Source organism: Pteropus alecto, unplaced genomic scaffold, assembly GCF_000325575.1.
Source record: "Pteropus alecto unplaced genomic scaffold, ASM32557v1 scaffold13, whole genome shotgun sequence".
Classification (NCBI taxonomy): Eukaryota; Metazoa; Chordata; class Mammalia; order Chiroptera; family Pteropodidae; genus Pteropus; species Pteropus alecto.
Window position 1 is genome coordinate 9,423,817 of NW_006434373.1, and position 22,492 is coordinate 9,446,308.

Genomic DNA, 22,492 nt, shown 5'->3' on the forward strand with positions numbered 1-22,492 from the left:
TGTAAAACTTATGCCCAGAGATTATTTCACATATTCAACCAAGACCAGAAAAAGAAGCCAGTTCTAAATAACCATTACATACCACCTAGCAGGTGATGGTCTTGCTGGCTAACAGGTAAATGCCACTGTGAATTTCTTGAAAATCTAAAGAAGACAACATTCCAAACAATGCAACTAAAATTACATCCTAACTCAAAAATAGTTTCCTATGTTACACAGCAGAAGTTTCGCTAAGCCAGTTTTTATAATATGAGGTCATTTAAAATTAGAATGTGTTTGCATGCTTTTGTTGTATTCTGGTTCCCCACCAGGGCATCTAAAATTATTTAAAATAATCCATCTGTTTATATAGTTCAAAATATACTTTGAGTCAGCTTCACAACATCAGTTTTCTTAGCAAAAAGATTTGTATAGTAAATAAGAAACAAATATTCAGCCAACTCTGTTATTGATAGCTTTACATTTTGAGTTTGTGGGGCTCACATTTTTAAATATTATTTTATTTAGGCCAACTGACAAAATATTTATTGTTAAAACTAAAATGGTAACCTTTAAAAAAACAATTTTGAAAATTCATTTAAAAAAATGTAACACATGAACATTAATCAGAAGAGATATGTATAGATACACTGTGAAAAGTATGTCTCTTCCACCCTTGGCTCTTGGCAACTTCTGTTCCCCTCGCAGGAAAATAGCACTGTTTATCCTCATTTTTTGCATTTTGAATAATCCCCAATATAATGGAAGTGCTCATCTTACATCTTTTTTAATATAATTTGTTACTAAAGCAAATTATGAGCAATAAAAGAGGTTAATTATAGTGACACTCATGTAATAATGTTTAATGATATATAAAAGCAATGAAATAATAATACTATTGGGAAAAATACCATATAAACTCATCCTATTTGGTTGTCTGTGCACTCACTAATCTTTAATTGCTCTTTTTCCTGCCTAGCATTTACTTTTAATTGTTCCTATTTTAAAATTGTTCTCTGCCGAATGCCATAAAATTTCAGTTTTTACTTTTAAATTTCTTTGTATCTTTTAAACAATCACAACTATGCTTATTAGTTCTTAAAATAAAGATCAAGTGATATTTTTCTCTCTTTTTGCTTAAAATGTAAGTAAACAACACATTTACTTAATGAAAGTCAGTTTAAAAATATGCATGTTTATTTTTCTACATAAACATCAATATACACTATACTGTATATTTTACATTTTTTAAAATTAGTTTTTACTGAATTAACATTTGACTATTTCCTCCACAGATATTTTTTTTGAAATTATTTATTTTGCCTTATAATGCCATGTGAAATTTATTTTTAGGGGGATAGTTCCTATGTGAAAGATCGCTGGTGTGTTTTTGATGGATTCATGGTCTTTTGCCTTTGGGTTTCATTGGTGTTGCAGGTAATTAAAAACTTTTAAATTACAAGGGGATGTTTTCCAAAGTGGGCATTATTTAGCATTGAAAATCTGAACAATTATATTAAAGAATATATATCAAGTGTCATTGTGTAATTTTCTATATCATGTTATTTAAGTGTTTATTAATAAAAAGCCCAACATTTTAATCATTGTCAGCCTCATTTGCATATTATTTATTAAACAGAAATGAAATTCAATACAATAGAAAATTATTTCTTACTGAGCAGATATAAAGAATATAGTCATGAAAAAAGGAAAGAACTTAGGTGAGATTTCTGTATTTGTAGAATAAAAATATTGAATTTAAAAATGAAAATTTCAGTCTTTTATGTGACTGAACTCTCATTAAGTACTGCTAAAAACATATATAGATCCATTGGGATACATATTGATTAACATAAAATCTATATTGCAGATAGAAAATGCTTTACTATGAGAAATAGGGAACATATATTAAAAACCTCTAAGGGAGGAATTTCATTTGAAAATGGTAGAATTTATTGCCATGCTTTCAATCAGGGTTAATTTTTACATTTAATTCAACCAAAGTTACTATATTCTTCATTTAAAAATTCAGAATAAAATAAATTCACAGTTCCTCCTGCTCATCCTTGTGCTTTTGATAAACTATCTTTATTTTGATTAAGCTCACTTCTCCAACAGTCTAATTTATCTTGCATATTTTTTCCATTTAATAACTATTGTATGTTTGACAAACATTTTCTAATTATTACTTTGCCTCATAAATGATGCAATTCTTTTTCACATTTTTTATAATATTTTAATCTTTTCTTTATTATACCATTTTCTAGATATTCAAAAAGTTCCACCAAAGAACATGTATGATTAGTGAGGAAGACTTAGCACACTTATTCTGTATTTTAAGTCGACACTGTTTTTATAATAAAAACTGTGCCTTGATGAATTAGGCAGGAAATGAACACGATTAATGGCATTTTCATTAGTTTATGTATTTGTTTCTCTTAAGAGAGCTCTAGCTTCAAAATGTACTCATAAGAAAATTGATTTCAATAGAAAATGAGGTAGGGCAAAGTTCAGAGTACAGGATCTACCTCCTGAAGCTGTCTGTATATGCCATGACTACAGACAATGCTAAGGGAAAGTCTAAACTTGTTTATTCTCCTGTAAATTTACAGGTATTTGAAATTGCTGATATAGTTGATCAGATGTCACCTTGGGGAATGTTGAGGATCCCAAGGCCACTAATTATGATCAGAGCATTCCGAATTTATTTCCGATTTGAACTACCAAGGACCAGAATTACAAATATTTTAAAGTAAGCATTATTTTTACCTACATTAAAGGGGAAAGTTTATGACACTCTTTTTAAGTTTTATTTACTTTACCTTATTTTTCCTCCTAGGCGATCAGGAGAACAAATATGGAGTGTTTCAATTTTCCTACTTTTCTTTCTACTTCTTTATGGAATTTTAGGAGTACAGATGTTTGGAACATTTACGTATCATTGTGTAGTAAATGACACAAAACCAGGGTAAGTTTAACTACTAACTGCATTTTAATCTAGGTGATTAACAAGGATGTTTCTGTAATTCTCACGAGAAAAATCTGTGTCTAAATTTTTTTAAAGTAATTAAGTACTCTCTGTTCTATATTTTGTGCTTCCTCAAAATTGTTTTGTCCAAGTTTTTAAAGACAGCTATTCAAGAGAAGCCAGCCTTAAAGATGTAACCCTGTGGGAAAGTAGATTAAGCAAATTCAAAGTGTACGCTTAGAAATTGTCCTCTGTGGCAAAATGGAGAGTGTGCGAACCTAACACCATCAGAGTAAAATAATATGGGAATGGAAAATGGTATAACTACTTTGAAAAACAATTGGGCAGTTTCCTAAAAAGTCGAACAGATACCTACCATATATTCCATTCATTCTATTCCAGGTATTCAACCAAGAGAAATGAAAATATATGTCCATACAAAGACATATACATAGTGACTTTATTTGCAATGGCCCCAAACTGGTAACAACTCAAATTTCCATCATTAAATAAATGGATAAATAAATTGTGGTATATCCAAATAGTAAATATTATTGAGCAATAAAAAAGTATGAGATATTGATATAAACAACATCTTGTATGAATCACAAAATAATTATTCTGAATAAATGAAACCATATTTAAAAAAAGATTGCATATTTTGTGATTCCATTTATATAAAATTTTAGAAAATACAGTGTTGTCTATAATAGATAATATGCCTGGGGATAGGATTAGGGTAGGAATCCCCAAGGGATCACCAAAGGGCACAGGAAAGCTTTAGGGTTGATTGATATGTTCATTATCTTAACTGTGGTTCTGTACACATGTTAAAATTTATCAAATTGCACATTTTAATACATGCAGTTTATTTTATGCTAAGTATATCTTACTAAAACTGTTTAGAAATGCTTTAGCGTAAAGTAGAAATTTAATTTTCTTCACCTGGTCAGTCAGTTGTTCTAGTAGCACGACTTATTGTGTGCTATTCCCTACTGGAGTCACTGCTACCTCCCTCATTTATGAAATTCTTGTCTATATTTGGATCGGTACCTATGGTCTCTACTGTGCTTGATTGATCTACTTGACTATCCCTTCACCAATATTATACTCTGGAACACATCTAAATTACAACTTGGCTTTATGCACAGGGTCACTATTTCCACCTCCCAGCCTTACATAGGCTCAGGACCCTGTCTTCTGCCTCATGTGGCATTAAAACCCAAACTCTCAGATAATGGATAATGAGCCCCCATTTATACCACCATTTTGCCAACTCATGTACATACCTACCTCCAGTTTTTAGTTCCCTCTTAAATTTTGAACTTTTGGAAAGTGTCTTTCTTTCTTGTGAGCCTAGATATACATTTTCAAATGGTATTGTTTATCTAGTTGTTTGTAGTGGAAGGAGTAGAATTTAATGTAGCCCATCTTGCCAAAACTAGCACGCTGGTGCTCATGGCAATTTTTCCCCCCGTTTTCCTCATTACACTGTGAGGTCCTTGAGGACACATATGGGAAACTTGTGGAGAATAGTCATCTTATTGCCAGTACCTAGTATCCTACCATAGAGTAAGCACTTAGCAGCTATTTACTAAAGGCATGGTTGCTGATATATTTTATTTAGACAGATAATAACATTATGACACATTGATAAGGAAGAGGAAATTTAAAAAAAAAGGAACAGAGAGAGAAAAGCAAGTTGATAAAGGGACAAAGGAGAAATAGTTAAAATATAGAAAAGCTACGTTAAAATTGGAGAAAAACTGTGGTACGAGCACAGGATAGGAAAGTCAAAGGAAACGGTGAGTAAGGGAGTTGACTGAGTGGGTGACAGAGGAGACAAATGAGTGAAAAAAAACCTGTAGGCAGATTTTTTTTAAGTGTATGTAGGCTGTAGAATATGTCTAAATTGTTCCATGAATGAATATGAAGATGGAAAAAGATGTCGTGTGGGCAGGAGACAATAGATAATAGAAGTGAAGAACAGAAAAAAGCTTCTGGATAAGAAGGCAACTGTGATAGCAGCAGTGGGTATGGTAGGCTGGTTTAAAGTTACCATTTTATTAAAAACCAAGTCAGAATGTGAGAATTCTAAAGCTTGCTAACATGGCTAGGAGATCAGATATCATGCCGACAAACTACATTTTGAGACATAAAATATAATACAAATTGGGAAGACATGCCTGAGTGCCTCCTAAACTCAGCCCTTGAATCACTTTAGTAAGTACTCTTCACTGGCTCCATTCTATATTCAGCACGAAGAAATAAATGTCTTTGAAAAAAATATTAAAAGGCCTTTTGCATTCTGGATATTAGCTCCAGCTCATTACTTTATCCTAATACTTTGAATATTTTCATAAATGTCGGCAGAATTTTCAGTTACTGGAGACATAGCTGTTATGGGGGAATGTCTGCATTTTCTCTTTCTCACATTTGTAAAATCTGTTCAACAGCATTATGTACATACACATACATTTTGCCTTCTTTTTATGTGATTCTTAATTTACTATTTGAGAGGAAAATGCATAACTAGCCACATGGTAGTAATGTTGCTCATAAAAACAGTTTATATCATTTTCCTTTTAATTTTCAGTTCAATATTAACTGGATTTTAAAGTCTTACTCATAACCAGTAAAATTGTTGATGCCATTTTACCATAATTTCCAGCGCAGACATTAATTTATCTTATTTTTAGAGACTCAAAAAAAGTCAAAAGTCAAAATGAAACACATAAAAATCCCAATTAAAATTTTTTCCAACTGTTTTCCTTTTGTTGCTTCTTAAATAGAAATTTCTCAGAAACATCTCTGAGTCAGATGTTAAGCTGCAGTATGATGGTTTTGTTTCCAGCAATCAGTGTTGCCAGTGCAATCATGACCTCATTTCTCTTAAGCGTCGTCCGTTAAGAATTATTCCAATTTCTGCTTAATTGATTTGCACGTATTATACCCTAATAACGGAGAGTTTTCAGGCAGAGGTATATGTTCAGAAACCTGTATATCCTGGGTTTCACGACTGACCTCTGGAATTGATTATGTTTAATCTGTGAGGCAAACAGGATAAATAAAGAAGCAACTCAATACATGCAGTTTTGCTTTTAAATGGAGCTGATTTCTTTTAAAGCAGATGGAATGGAATTTAGCTATGTCCTCGATAGCATTAACTAGTAAAGCTCTAGATTTTTCTTCAATAATGAATGATGACCTAAGGCAATTATGGAACAAGTAATGAGATTTGACTAAACAAAGCAATTCATAAATTAAAGAAAGCTGAGAAGAGCAATGGCCTGTGGCAGAAACAGGTGTGGCAAAATGCCATATGTAATGGCAGAAATCTCTCTGAAACTAGAAGAACAAAGTATAAAAATGAGTTGGTAGGAGAAACAGAAAAGATGAAGACTTACCCGATACCTCATTATCAATCCTGAGAAAGAAGAGAAATTTTTTCATAGCTTGGTGTCAAATAATGAGATATTATTCCCAAGAGTGAAATAATGAGAAAAACTTTAAGGTAAGTAAATGTTTACTCTATAAAAGTATACAGTATACTTTTATACTATTCTTTTAGTATAGTACTAAAAGTATATAGTATACTTTTATACTATGCTTTTAGTATAGTATAGTATATATGAAAGTTTACTATACAGAGTGTAGGTTTTAAGCAGTTTGGTAAATATTTGTGAAGGCTAGAGCGTTTGCTTTAAGGCTCAGAGGTATGAGGTGACATATCACAAATGCCCAGGACAATTCTAGTGTATCCCTGGTATTTCAGAATAATTACTGACGGCTTCCTTTTTCATCTAAAGAGAGTCTCAGTATGGACAAAATATTCTATGGTATGGTCACCCTGCCCAGAGGCAGCTTATAGGGCTTGGTGGTATTTTATAAAATATTACTAAGACTTAGACTAGAGACAATAGAACTTGAATTTTGGCCAGTTTTTTATTGCTGACCCAAATAACATTTAAGTTTACTCTTTAGGGTACTTAGAAAATGGAGATATAAGAAGTTTGGATAAATCCATATTAGAAACATGTTCTTTAAAATATTTAAGTAAGAAATGATAATACTCTGATGATTCATGCAGATGTCTAATTAAATTAGTAGCACCATTTGTGGAGCACCTATTAAATCTCAGATACTTTGCTTTAAAAACTAATTTTTAGAACAATCTGAAAGGAATTATTATCCCATTTTGCAGATGAAAATACGTCCCGAAGAGGTTAAATATGTTCATGTGCTAAGTGAGAGCAGGGATTTGAACTCAAACATAATTTCCAAGCCCATGCTTGTTCTGTCATTTGAGCAACTTCTACAATATTATAATCACACATTCGTAAACCTATGTGTACATACATACCCACATGACTATACATAAACTTTTCATATGTCGTAGAGAAAATTAAAGTCCATGTTACATCTGGTTTCTATCTTTATGTAGCTGTTATAGTCCAAGAGATTCTATCTCATCTGAATCTATAAAATAGTGATATGTATTATATTTGTGTTACTCCACTTACTGCTTTTGAAATTGTTGCGCATATCCATCTTAAAGATGTGAACCACATGAGCCACCAGTTAAATCAACTGTTCATTTAATAATTTTAAATATATAAGAAAATATATAAGAAAATATTTCAGAATAAATCAAACTCCTGTATAAAAATTAATACCAGCATGATTTCCATCAGAAATAACAAAAATATTTATGGGAGTCCTTACTATAAAAATGAAAATCTTGCAGTTTGACAAAGGCTCTAAAAGAAATCAAGTGATTTCTTTAGATCAATTACAGTATAGCACTGCTGTTGATCTTATGTTTACTTCTCCAAAAGAGAATAATGTACTAATATAAGTTATAAGACTATTATTTATTATTAGTGGTAAATAACCTTTATTGAACAATTGGTGTCAGTTATTTTCTTACTTAATCCTTATAAAAACCTGATAAGTTAGTTCTAGTTTTACACTTTATATTATGGCCAAGAAAATTGAAGCTCGGTAAGGTTGAGTAGGATGTCCAAGATGAAACAGCTTATAAGTGGCAGAAGCAGGGTTTAAGCCCTCTTCTCTCTGACGCCAGTCTCTATGCTTTTAACTATTCAATTGTAATTTGGTCAAATTATGTGAAATGAACAAGTACATATCCAAAATGTTTTAATAAAATATTCAGTTGCCCTTCAGTTATAAGGAGCACGTGCTTAGGAGACAAGTTTTAAATGAAGAGTATGAGTAAATGTTTAGGACTGCTTATTTTAGGACTCAACTCTGAAATGACATACTGGAACTTCTGAACATACTATGTGAATGTGAAATGAGGAACCCTGCAATTTCAGCCCCTTGCGATCATGTTTATTGGCGTTGTCTCTTTAGAAATCATATATGGTATCATTTTGATATCTCAGTTTCTACCAAACCAGCCTGCTTTTCCAAAGCCATCGTGACATGGGGTGACTATAGCAGCACTAGCAGCACATTTTGGGAATTCTATTCTAGGATGAAATCTCTTTGATAGAGAAATTGCCTGGAGAAGTCGGTAAAAATGTAGACTCCTAGCCCCATCTGTGGATTCATACCTATAGGGCTGAGTTATCAGAACTGACCAGGTTAGTAGTCAGTGATATAAAACCTTAGTTTTACACTGAAACTCCCCAAAGATATGTTATAGAGTAGAACACAAAATCTGCATGGCTTTTAAAAAGATAAATCTTGAGTCTTCAAAGAAATGTTAAGCTTTTAACTCCCTGCTACAGCTCCACCTTGGGTGACTTGAGTTTCCTCTTACCTTAAGGCCATTTCCCTGGAAAAGTCTAAAGAGCACAAGAGTTAAGAAGAGTCTCTTGTCATTCTCACAAATAGCAGGTTGTCCAAGTGTTCTGGGAACTGCAGGGCAATCATCTCAATTTTATTAATTCAGTGACTCATGTATTTTTAGATCTAGAGTTTGGATTGGGCAAGTACACTTCCTGGTTGAGAGTGTCTGGGGACAGAGGCTTTGGTGCTTTCTAAATTCTTCCCTGGCCTTCAATTTTTTTAAAAAGTTAACATTATTGAGGTGGCATTGATTAATAAAATCATATAGGTTTCAAATGTACAATTCAATAATATATTATATGTGTGTTGCATTGTGTGTTCGACACCCAAAGTTAAATTTTCTTCCATCAATATATTTTTGACTCCCTCTGCGCCAACGTACCTCCCCCTCCCCACTTCCCTCTGGTAACCACTAAACTATTGTCTGTGTCCATGACTCTGCTTATTCGTCATGTTCATTTGTTGCTCTCAGTTTTATATTAAAACACTTAACAAAATGGCTATTGAAGGAAAGTACCTCAATATAATAAAGGCCAACCATATATTACAAACCTTCAGTTAGCATCATACTTAATGGTGAAAAACTAAAAACTTTGCCTCTAAGATCAGGAACAATACAAGGCTATCCCCTATCACTACTATCATTCAGTATAGTGTTGGAAGTTCTAGCTAGAGCAATCAGGCAAGAGAAAGAAATAAAAGGCATCCAAATTGGTAATTAATAAGTCAAGTTGTCACTTTGCAGATGACATGAATGATTCTCTATATAGAAAACCCTAAAGACTCCACCAAAAAACTATTAGAAACAATGAACAAATACAATAAAGTTTCAGGATACATAATCAACGTGCGAAAATCCACAGCATTCCTATACAATGAATTTTCAAAAAAGAAATTAAAAAAAAATTTCTTTTGTAATTGTAACAAAAAGAAAATACCTAACAAAGCATGTGAAGGACCTATACACTGAAAACTGTAAGACATTATTAAAAGAAATTGAAGAAGACACAAAGAAATGGGAAAATTTCATGTTTGTGGCCTGCCCTTCACTTTTAATGTAGCTACATGTCCTTATTGTGGAGGCTGTGGCTTCATCTGACCATTCCAATAGGATGGAAGCCTGTTGGAATGGGAAAAATTGCTTCTCTCCAGCCATACACTCAGCCAAACCTCATAAGTATGAGACACTTTATATTCATAATTGCTAATTCATAATGTGATCTTACAGATTAGTTTTTATGATTCTCATGAAAGAGAAGAGGAAATAGCTCCTTGCCATACATTAATTAATTGGTGAAATCACCAATTGAAGTTCTGTATGTTTGCCCTCAAATTCTAGTGCCTGTTTTTCATCATGCCAACTCGTTCCTCACAGATAACTCTACGCCCTGGATCTTTTAGCTCCTGAAGCAGAGAGAGGAGAGTTACTGCTTGAGGAGCTCTTGGCCTAGATTTGAAATGTCAAGAGTAGTAGACTTTGTCTTATAACCTCAGAATAGTTTTCACATTTCCAGTTTGGTGCTAATCAGTTTATCTTCTGTGTCCTAATACTTTACTTTTCTAATACTCTGTTTGAATACATTTATTGCCTGATTCTGCCTCAGATGCCTGTCTCCTGGCCCTCGATCACGTGGGTTATCCCTTATTCATGTCGGCAAAGTAGTGAGTGATTTGGTTAAGGGAATAAACTTGGAGAAAATATGTACTTAATAAAACTATACAGATATAACAAAACAAGATGACTATTTAAAATCTTTTTCAAAATAGAATATATTGTCATTTTAAGTTTTGTACAAATTTGAAAATATATTTAATTTTAGGTGCATGATGCATTCAGTTTTTTTCTGGCTTTGCCTGTGCAGCCATTCAAGGAAAGGATGAGAAAAAGGGAAAATTACATTAAAATACTCTCTGTTTAACAGTAAGGGGAAATTTATTTCCTAATTTCTTAGAAAATGTGCCAGATTTACTTGTTTATAAAAAGAGGTGTGATGTCAATATTATTTTCTGCCTCAGACTATTTATCTTGTTTTGTAGTCCCTCTAAAAGTCCAGGCAGAGTAATTAAAAGTTTTCAAAAATCAATAAATATTATCATCTCTGCAAATTCCAGAGTGGGATTAGTTTCCCAAAGCATCAAGCATTAGAATTAGCCAGGCCAAGTCATAGGCGTTTTTAATTAATCCTGAAAGAGCAGGCCAAATAAGAGTGAAAACAAAGCCAGATGATTTTCTGGAATAAACCTGAAAAGTGGGTAACAGCCAGAGCAGGTTCACTGCGAGCATGTGCAATGAGAGGGATAGTTCATGCCTACTCCTAAGAGGGAGGCAAGCAATGATCTAAGCAGGTATCAAAAGCCATATTCGTTGTTCTCTGAGATGTGAAGTATGTGTGTGAACCTGTCTTTTTCCCCAATGTGCAAATCTCTGAGTGCGTAGTTTAAAAATTGTTTGGTATGGTAACAACTGCTTGTTTACAGCCCTTGAGAAAAATCTGTGAGTAGCTACACCCACCAATGAAAGAGTAAAAATGTTCTCTTTCTCTTCCTGCCCCCTTTCTTTCTCTCTCTCTTGTGCACACACAGGCTTTGACATTTCTGCTTTCCAGAATGCTATTGTGTATCCCGCTTGAGAACTAGTGTCTGTTGATCCCTTAATAGTCACTGCAAGCATCATCTATATTGGAAGATTTTTCTAGTACTACTCACCATTCGTCATCCATAGTCATATATAATGTTTCTATTTGTGTGCCTTTGTAACACCATGAGCATAGAGATAGCTTTAAAGCAGGCATCATGCTCTGTTGTGGGCATTGCTTTTCTCTTCTCTCTCTCACACTAGGCAGTAAAGTCTCTGAGCTGGAAATATCTTCTTAGTTATCTCCATTCCCAGCATGTTGTGTACATAGAAGAGACCTGTCAAAAATAATTATTTTGAATTAATGAACAGACAAATGAAATAAAGTGGTCCCACTAAGAATATGAGAAAAACAATTTCTAAAAAGGAGACTGAGTAATAATAGGCATAGCTATGTTCATAAGTGACAGCAATTACCAAAGGCCAACACTAAACTTGTTGCAACAAACAGTGACAGAAGTTCAGTATCAGTAGGGGACGATGATATTGAGTAATGAAGAGAAAAAATTGAACATAAAGTCTCAGAGCTGTTGCATTTGGCATTGGTGAGTCTTAAGGATGGATGAGAAGAGAACACAATGGGGCACATGTTTCACTCTAATCATTTGCATTTTCTTTTATATGAAAGTATGATGAAGTCATTTTGGGAATTGTTTTTTAAATGGCTGAAAAGTTTTCCATTTTACAGATGAGGAAACTGAGGCTCAAATGGTTAAAGTGACTTGCCAGAGGTAATTAAGATGATTAATTGCTGGACTGAGATATTAATCTTTGTGCTTCAATATATAGCTCAACGCTCTGTGCCATCAGGAATAATAATGAACTTAAAACTATAAAAGTATAAAGTACTGAGGTATTGTTTGGAGCTGTTATTAAACAGTTCTAGCAACAAGTTGAGGATACATTTTCTTAGATCTCAAACTTCTACATACGTTATTTGTAAACAAGATATTTTGTTAAGAATTACAAAAAAAAAAAAAAAACTGCTTATGCCAGGCAGATAATTAAAGCCTTTCGAAAAATAATTAACTGCTCTGAAGGATTCAGTACTCATTTTGAAACATAGAAACTACTGAAGCCGGAAATTTAAAAATTGAAAAAGCATGCCAATTTTTAGATGCCATACTGAAAAACTACCTAAAAACATCAGGATCCAATTGTTGAAGAGTTTCTCCTGTAGTTACTTAATAAATAAATAAATTAATTAATTAATTCACCATAGATTTAAATGATGGTAAAAAGAAAGACACATTCATTCCTTTATTCAGAAGATAATTATTAACCTTCTACTGTGTATTAGGGTTCTTCAGAGAAACAGAACCAAAGGGATGTATGTAGAGAGCAAAAGAGATTTATTTTAAGGAATTGGATTGTGCGATTGTAGGGCTTGCAAGACCAAAATCTTCAGAGCAGGCTAAGAAGCTGGAAATTCCACCAGGAGTTGCTATGGCAGTCTCGAGTCCAAAGGCAGTCTGGAGGTAGAATTCTTTACTCTCCGGAGGACTTCAGTCTTCTCTCCTAAGGCCTTAAACTAATAGGATGAGGCCCGCCTACAATATGGAGGGTAATCTGCTTCACTCAAAGTCTACTGATTTAAATGTTAATTTACATCAAAAAAAAAAAAATACCTTCATAACAGCCTATAGACCTGGATTTGACTAAACAATTGGGCACCACGGTCTAGCCAAGCGCACACATAAATTTAATCATCACAGACTATGTGTTAAGGACTATATGGAATTGAAAGTTACAGCCAAGTTTGGAAGACATGCAATGAATACATGACCACACTAACATGAATTACATATTTCAGTTTCCAAAAATGAAAAATGTGGGTACTTTGAGAAGTTACAGCAGAGAAACCTGACCTCATCTGAGGGACTTGAGGTGACGTTCAGGCTGAGAAAGTGATATTTGGGCTGGGCCTGTCAGCTAAAACATGGAGTTAACCAAGAAAAGATGGGAGGAACGATTTCCAAGTCGAGAAAAAGGTCATGAAGTAGGAAGAATACACCAAAGGCTGGCAGAAGGCCAACATGGTTGGATGTTAGGACATGGGAGAAGAGGAGGAGCCATATTTTTTCAGAGTCTTATAGATCATGTTAAAGATTTGCCACCAACAGACTTAATTAAAACAGTGATGATGAAAAGTCTCTATATGCTCTATAGTGAATGGATTTGAAAGCTCTGAGTGGATGCAGTATGACCAGTTAGGAGGCTAGATAGTGGTGTGTGTAGAGGTGGAGATAGAGAGATATGAATCAGCTCAAAAGATGTTTTGGAGGATCTTTAGGGGAACGTGATTAGTTATGAGGGTTGATGGAAGTAGTTGTGAGGGTTAATGGAAGAAGTAGATATCAAGGCTGATTCCAGGATTTCAAACTTGCTAAACATTTTGGCTGATGGTGCTATGGTGAAACTTGTTATGAGAGGGAATAATGGCGAAAGAGTTGGAGTTTAGTTTGGGCTATCTAGAGTTGGAGGTATTTGTGGTGTCATCAAATGGAGAGATCTAATAGTCAGTTCGACACGTAGCTCTGAGACTCTACAAAGACATCTGGATGACAGAGAATCGAAACTATGAAAATGGACCTGATTTCATCATGAAAAAGAGAGGACAGCCAAGGACCAATCTCAGAGCAAGTCAGTACTTAAAGGTCCATTAAAGTAGGAGGAGACGGAAAACGAGAATGATCTGAGAAATACGGACAAAACTAGTATCTTCAGAGCCAGCATCTTATTGCATCTCTCTGAGCTGTCCTTCCAATAGCTACATCTCTCTCTAACCACAACTGGAAACGGTTTTACATTTTTAAGGACTCGTTATCAGATAGAACCACTTAGATAATCCAAAATAATCACCCAAACTCAAGATTTCTAGCCTTGTTCACATTTGTAACCTTAATTCCCGTTTGCCATGTAACGTAATATGTTCACAGGTTCTAGAGTTTAGACTGCGGACATCTTTAGATGGTCATTATTCTGCCTACTACCAAAATTACTATGTGGAACACTGCTGAGAGAGCACAGAAGATAAAAACAAAAAATTTTCCAATTCGATGTAGCACATGAAAATAAACAAGAGCAATTCCAGTGGATTGGAGATCACAAAAATGGGCTGAAAAATTAAATTAGGGAGAATACAAGTAGACACTTTTTTCAAGAATTCTATTGTAGAAAATGCAGGTCTTGAAACCCCATTGAGCATGAGTAGATGTTTATTGTGACTGGGAGAATCATTTTCTATATTTAGTATTTGGCAAGTTGGAGCAAGAATTCTACCCCACTGATTCCAGAAAGCTTCTTGTTCTATCATGAATATCTGAGGGGAAATGAATAAGGAAATAATTAACATTAACTAACTAACTAAATAACTAACTAACTAACTAAATAAATAAATAAATAAATGAAATCTAGAAGATTCTTGTTAACTGAGAATAAAACTAAATGAATCTATATTCTGAAACTCTTGACATTCATTTCAGTTTTTTAAAAAGGGCTATTATCATGTGGTTTAAGATACATCTGTTCCAGAGCAATTAATCATCTAATAAATATGTCTCTAAAAAGCATTTGCTAATAGCTTGATGTTGGCAAAAATAATGTGTTTCACATCTGCTGCCTAGAAAGCCAAAAGATTTCAAAATAATATCTGTGCTGATGAGGGTTGTGTTTAAAATGAGAATCGGTGTTAATATGAAAGAACAAACAAATGGAATCAAAAAAGAAAAATACTCTAATATTTATAAATTAATGAAAACATAACCATAGTAGTTAACAATTAGTGTGGTTAACTTATTCCCACCAAAATTCTGGGAGTTGTACATTAGCTCACTGTACATTCGCTCATTTAATCATTAAAATACCCCTCCAAAGTAGGTGCAGTTGCTACACACCAGGGCTAGGGTTTTAATCTAGGCATTCTACGAATTTCAAACAGTCAATTACAATAGGTAACAATTAGCTCTTATCCTATACCAACTACCCATTTTAAGTACTTTACAGATGTAAATAATTATTTGTTCACCACAGCCCTATGAGATAGGCATTTTCCTGTCATCTCACAGATGAGGAAACTGAGGTACAGATAGGTGAAGTCACACATGGAACACGTGGCTGAACTAGAATTCATATCTAGCAGACTGGCTCCAGAGTCCAATTTTCTATCCAAATATTTTTTTGAAAATATTTTTTTGAAATTTTTTCATGTAAATAGAGTGTTTTTTCAGAAACTGTTGCTATTGTCTTTTTAAAGTATTAGATATGAAAAAAATTAATTTTGATAGGCTAGTAATCTTTACTCTCTCTGAACTTCTCCTTACCTTGCTCAAGTATAAATGAAGAACTAGGTGAGTTTCTTTCAGCTGCACAATTCTATGAATAAAATGCTTTAGTATCACATGCCAAAATTCCTCCTATTCTTTTTACAATTATTTATTATCATGTTTTTACATGCCAGGACTTATGCTACATTTCATTGCTGTAATGATTAATAGTTATTTATAATAAGCATTTATTGAGTACTTGCAGTCTGGTAGGTATTATGCTGAGTGTATTACTTGGTTTATTTTTCTGAATCCTTATAAAAGCTTCACTTTTAATTATAATTACTCTCTTTATATTACAGGTGAACAAACTGAATTTAGAAAAGTTTAAAACTTTAATCAAGTCACACAACCAGTAAATGGCAGAACTTGGGATAAAACCCAAAAAGCCTTACTCTGAAACTCAGAAGTCTCCTTACAACTTTGTCCTAATGTGTGGGTACACATCATAAGCAGAGTCAGATTAGACTTAAGCAAAAATGGCCTACATATAAAAATGAGAAATGAGAAATGAGAAATAAGCAATATGTCTACCTAAAGTCATATCTTTCTGAAACAACCAAATGGGAATTTCCACAGTTTAAGCCTTTTCCTTGGGTTTTACATGTGGAGTCCAAAGGAGCAGCCTTAAAGGTGACCAGAGGGAACAGTTTATTTAAACACTTATTCCCTGAGACATGTAGACAAAATCTGTCAGTTATATGTCAGTCACTAGAGAAAGCATATTAGAGTGGCCAGTTGAACGTAAGAAGGTATTAAAGAACAGAAATGTGACCCAACAAGTCTGCCTCAATTTGGCCATAAGCTATCCATAAGCTGAGACTGTCTAAGGCTGATCTCCATTTAAGAAATACCTAGAAACACTAATGTAGTAGGAAATGACTTATAATAATATCTTGGATTTAGAAGGCTTACGAAATCATCTAGCCTAAATTTGACCTCTACGCAATCTATGTGAATTGCCTTAGCAGCTACTCGGGGCCCCTTTTAAAGGTCAACCCAGAATGAGATTCCACAATCACAATTCCAGTGATTACCTGTACCTGCTGCCAAGAAAGCCATTAGATACCTAAATCCTTCTACATCAATTTAATCTCCTCCTTGTTCTCCGGAAAGATGAAAAAGGAGTTATCAACATCCACCTAAAAAAAAACCTCAATGTTCCTGGAGCGATCACTAAATCACCCCATAATATCTCTTTCCAATGTGATACCTTTAGTTCCTTCAATCTCACTTTATTTGTCTGGTTTTCTTTCTAAATTGCACATCTGCCAACACAGCAGAAGGCCAAGTGTCATTTATAAGACTCATAGTATTTGCACCATATGGCAAATGGCTGTCATCATTTAATATTACTTAGAAGTAGAGAAGTAAAATTTGTTTCCAGAGTAGGATAAGGATTTTGTGAATAACAGGGAATCCCCAGACAAGTTAACATTCTTTGCAAATATATCAGAAAATTCCTTCTTTTGTGTATCTGGTTCTTGGCCTTTAAATTAAAAAAAATAATAATAATGATAATAATATTTTTATAAAGACCTAATGTAGGATGAATCAGGTATCATTTGAGAGTGTTTAATATGTCATTAATGTTATGAATACCATTTATAAAACATGAATCTCAAAATCTGTGTCCATATATAATAGTTATTAATGAAGAGTGATTACATTATGTAGTCAATATTTATAATTGTCGAAATTGTTTAACCCTTTCATATGTTGTTCACAGAAATGTAACCTGGAATAGTTTAGCTATCCCAGATACACACTGCTCTCCAGAGCTAGAAGAAGGCTACCAGTGCCCACCAGGATTTAAATGCATGGACCTCGAAGATCTGGGACTTAGCAGGCAAGAGCTGGGCTACAGTGGCTTTAATGAGATAGGTCTGTCTTACTGGTAAAACACATTTTCAGTTTCTATTTTATAATGTTTATGAAATGAGAGAATAGTTGTATAATTGATATTTCCTGTTAAGACTGGCTATAATAAGAAACATGACTGCAAATTTTAATTATAAGATTGTGTTGTAATATATTCTACCTTATAGTCTATAACATACAGTCTGTGTGTATGTATATTCAGCAGTGTCTGTAGAGAGTTAAATATCTCTCATTTTACACAATCATGATTTTTAGTAATAACATTTAAAAGTATTTGTTTGTTGAGCAAGGTTCAGGGGTTGTTGCCTCAAAGATATGGTTTCCTTCCACATGAAGGTATACTCTTGTAGTTAAGGTAAGTCTTAAATAGCTGGAATGCTTGGCATTGATGAGTAAGAACTGAAAAATAATTTGGAACAGAAGACATCTAATAAATTATTTATATGCATCAACTATATAATAGATGCTTGTAGGTGAATATAATGTATTCAAATGTGTAGATTTATTTGTGGCTTCTGCTAGTAAGTCCTGAAATGTCCCATTTAAACACAGTAATGAAAGAACTTAGCATCTGCTTTTTAGTTGATAACATTGCATTTATTACAATACCATGAAGTTTAACATATTTAATTACTGAAGCAAAAACCTGGGAATCCTAAACATTTTTTTATGTTTTGAGAATTTGTCTTAGTCAGTCCAGGCTGCCACAACAAAATACCATAAACTGGGGCATTTTGGCATAATAACATAAATTTATTTCTCACCAATCTGGAAGCTGGCTGTCGGAGATCAAGGCACTACTATGGTTGAGTTCTGTTGAGGCTCCTCTCTCTAGCTTGCAGATGGCTGTCTTCCTGCTATGTCCTTACATGAATGGGGTAGGAGTGTATGAGAGGGTGGGGGGAGCAGGGAGGGGGAGAGAGACACAGAGAGATTAAGAGAGAGCTTTCTGGTCTTTTCTTATAAGGACACCAATCCCATCATGAGAACCTCACCTTCATAATCTCATCTAAACAAAATCACCAGCCAAAGACTCTGCCTCCTAATGCCATTACACTGGGACTTAAGTCTTCAACATATTATTTGGGGGGTGGAACACATACAGTCCATAACAGAATTGTTATTGGAATCATTTAAACATAAAAACAATTAATTTTTGCTTAAAGTTTCAGGGCCCAGGTGCATTTCAGAGAGTTTTAGATACTTTTAGCCAGGGCCTAAAAGAAAAATCAATGTATAACACAACAGTGGTTGTGCTCTTTTGAAAGCCAAATCAATTTCCCATGGTTTCACATCTCAATGGGCCAGCTGTAGAAAAGAAGATTTCATAGCCAGGGAAAAGAGCATCTGCCCCTGTCAACCCTGAATGGTAACTGCTACACACCCAGCCAATCGACTTTCACACATCAGAAAAAAATGTCTGATAAATCTGTTCCCACCTTAGCCTTTTGTCATTGCAGCTCCTGGATGGTGTTATGCAGGTTGGCATAATAAACTCTGGACTAAATATTGGAATTTCAGAAAGAATATGTGGAGGTCTTGCATTGATTGAAGAGTACTTTCCTGATATGTGAAAGGCCTTTGGACAGAAAATAATTGTAAAATTGGGCTGAAAAACACAAATAGTTGGTATTTTTTTAAAAAGTGACTTTTGCAAATAATATTCCTAAATTTTTATTCTTATATTTTAATATGCCCTTATAGTGGATTTCCAGCATTGTAGATAGATGGGTATTCTTTCATTTCTTTTGACTGATGACAGTTTCCTATTTACAAAAATTTAGAAGTCAGAGATGTAAAGCATTTCAATTTGCTGTATTCTCTTAAGTTTATCTGGCTTTGGGACCAATCTTACATCCTTTCCTCGTCTCAAAAGTACACACAGGCCTTTCATGGATTATGCCAATTCCTTTCACGGATGAGCAGGAAATCACAGGTGTGAAGTGGGACACAAGGTGTGTAGATTTGGTAAACTGCGTGCAACAAGTTCCAGGGGTCCTAACAGCTGGGACACAACTAGAACACATGACTCAATAGAGCCTGCAGTTCTTTCTTTTACAGCTTAACTGGATGTACATGTCTTGCTGGAGAGTGGCCAGCATTCAGGTGTTAGGCTGCCCTTGCACAAGAAACGTTCAATCCTTTAAAGTCACATTGCTATGATTTTAACATCCAATCTTTTAAAATGAAACCATACCCTCACCATTTTAAATGCAGCCTAAACTTAAAATGCTGCATTATATTTAAGTCAATTCATCTTTCTTCATTGTGACTTATAGTGGCTTCAACTAATGCAGGGTACATTCTTTCTTTGAGACAGAAAGTCATTCATCTTATAAAGTGCATTGACTTGAGAAGTTCAGTTCTAGGAGGAAATCGCCCTGGGGCAATAGACCCCCACTAAGGCAGTAATCTTATTGTAGCTCTATTGTTTATTTGCACTGCTCTTTTTTCAAGGATTTAAGCTCCTTGGAGACAGGAAGCATGTCTTTTCATCTTCATGTCTCCAGGGCCTAGTGCAATGCCTGGCTCATAGGGGGCCCTCTATAAATATTTACTAATGGACTGAACAAAGTATATGTCCTTTTTTGGTAACAAGTCATGTTTGTGTTAGGATATAGAGCCATATTTAAAAAGTAAGTTATTTTCTTGTTCTTTTTTCTGATTTTTGTCTGTTTTTGTTAGCAGTATCCACTATTCCTCATAACTTCCCTTTCTATACAAGCTTAATTTGGTTTGTTTGCTTCCTTTTCTCAAATCGTGGTTGAATTCAATATCATTGTATAACTAATGGTTAGATAATGAAATGTTGTCTTTGTTGACTTTGTACTATCATCAAAAGATATTAAAATGGTCACTAGTTTAGATTGAAATTGATAACTATTTCCTGATATTGTGTATCTATGGAGATACACAAACTATAGTATATTTGATTATTTTTAAAGTTTTTCTGGAAACAAAAGATAGTGTTTCCACCCAAATGAGGAAAATAATTTATTGTATTAGACACATGTGATCATCTCTTTCTGCATGCAGTTGAATTTAAACCATAATTAGGTGCCTAATTGTGCATATAAATTTGGTCTATGTACTTTATATATAAATAATCATGGTTAATTAAAAAGGAATACATTTCCTTTTCTTACTAATCAAGTTATCATGCAATACATTGAATTTCAACTTATTTATAAAATTTTGTTTATAAGTTGCTTTAGGTCTCATTAAAATTTAATTTTGATGATGTTGAAAAACTCAATTTTTAATTGAGTCATTAAACAGACAAAATTATAAAGAGGCCCTCTTGTAAGAGTGTAGAGTAAAGACACCTTGGCATCTCTAAAATCATCCAAACATCATGGAGACTGAGATACAGAAATACAATTTCTATATTTAAGGATTCTGAAAAACCTGTAACTATAAACCACATCAAAGGGCCAGGTGTCTAATAGAAAACTTCCCAAAAGGATTGTGGCTACTGAGGATCTCAGACAGAGCCAACAGAATACTGATGTCCTAAAATAACAAATAACAAATCTGCCCAGAGGAGCAGAACAGTTCTCTATTTGAGTCAGGGAATCCATATGTAGCTGACTATAGGAGCTTTCTGGGACTCCATGTGGCATCACAAATTAGAGGCCCTTGTTCCTGCAAGCAGTTGGTAGAGAGAGAGAAGAGGACAGACACACTGAGTGCCCCAGTGCTGCTGATCCATGTGTACTAGGATAAAGGAAAGACTCAACTTAAGGTTTGCAAATCTGGCTATACCTTAGGAAGACCTAGAGAGCCTTTTAAAACTCACCAATTTCTAACCACCATTCCCAAGCCAATTTAATCAAATTTTTAGAGTGATCCAAGGCATAGATGGATGGCTTTTAAAAATTCTCCAGGTGATTCTAATGTATATGCAGAGTTGTGAACCACTGGATTAAAACATCATTCATACACACACACACACACACACACACACACACACAGAGAGAGAGAGAGAGAACGCTTCACTTCAGTCCTGTAACATTACCTCGCCACTCCCCTACATGAAACAGTGACAGATGTCTGGGCCTCTAGAAATTGATGTCAAAAGTAAGTAATAACAAAAACATATCAGAACCATATCTATAAAAATGTACCTTTAGATATGTTTAAAGCTGAAAAAATGTTCAACTCAAACATAATTGCAGAAAGACCTGAATATATGGATTAAAAGGGTACAACTTGTCTCAGTAAATCAGTATATAGCAATCAACACTGAGGCATGTCTTAGTAAAGATGCTGGAATTCACAGGTGAAGAAAGCACCCGTTGGCTATCGAGGAAAAAAAAAAACATGGTTGAGTCATTTCTAAGGAAGTGAGAGAGGACTGAAATTTCACATCAATATTTAACTCCAAGATATAATGACACAATGCTTACAAAGTCCATAGGGCAAGAATGCGTCAAACTTTTTTTTGATTATTTTTGAAGAGGCGAGAATGCAGAGATTTTATTTTACATGAAATCTTCTTGAAGTCATTCAGCCCATCAGTAATTACCGGTTGTGAGCCTAGTTTCTAGTATCTATTCACTCTAAAAACAAAATGGATACAGCTGTAGAATTAATAGAATGTACTGCAAATATTACAAATTATCATTTATAGAGAAGGTAAATAGGAGAGCTGGTATAATGATGCTGATGTCCTTAACATTTATGCTTAGCAGTAAAAACAAGTATTTTATATATTAGATGAATCATACAATGGAGGTATGCTTGCCATGAATATGCATTACAAAGTCAAAAATTACTTTAGAAAAATCAGAACTCAAAATAATGATGCTGGTGTTTAGATCATGACTATACTACATACTAGTGTGTTGACCTTGGGAAAGTAATTACCCTTTCTTGTCTCTGTTT

General features: G+C 34.1%; 1 protein-coding gene across 3 annotated transcripts in view; it reads left to right on the top strand.

Annotated features, from left to right (window-relative positions):
- Window positions 1-22,492, top strand: part of NALCN (sodium leak channel, non-selective) — a 263,458-nt gene that overhangs the window by 10,824 nt on the left and 230,142 nt on the right. For all 3 annotated transcript variants that reach the window (XM_025045009.1, XM_006909384.3, XM_025045008.1), the window contains exons 3-6: window positions 1,333-1,416; window positions 2,592-2,731; window positions 2,819-2,947; window positions 17,454-17,608. In XM_025045009.1, coding sequence (XP_024900777.1) covers window positions 1,333-1,416; window positions 2,592-2,731; window positions 2,819-2,947; window positions 17,454-17,608 — 508 coding nt within the window. The remainder of the gene's footprint in view (window positions 1-1,332; window positions 1,417-2,591; window positions 2,732-2,818; window positions 2,948-17,453; window positions 17,609-22,492) is intronic.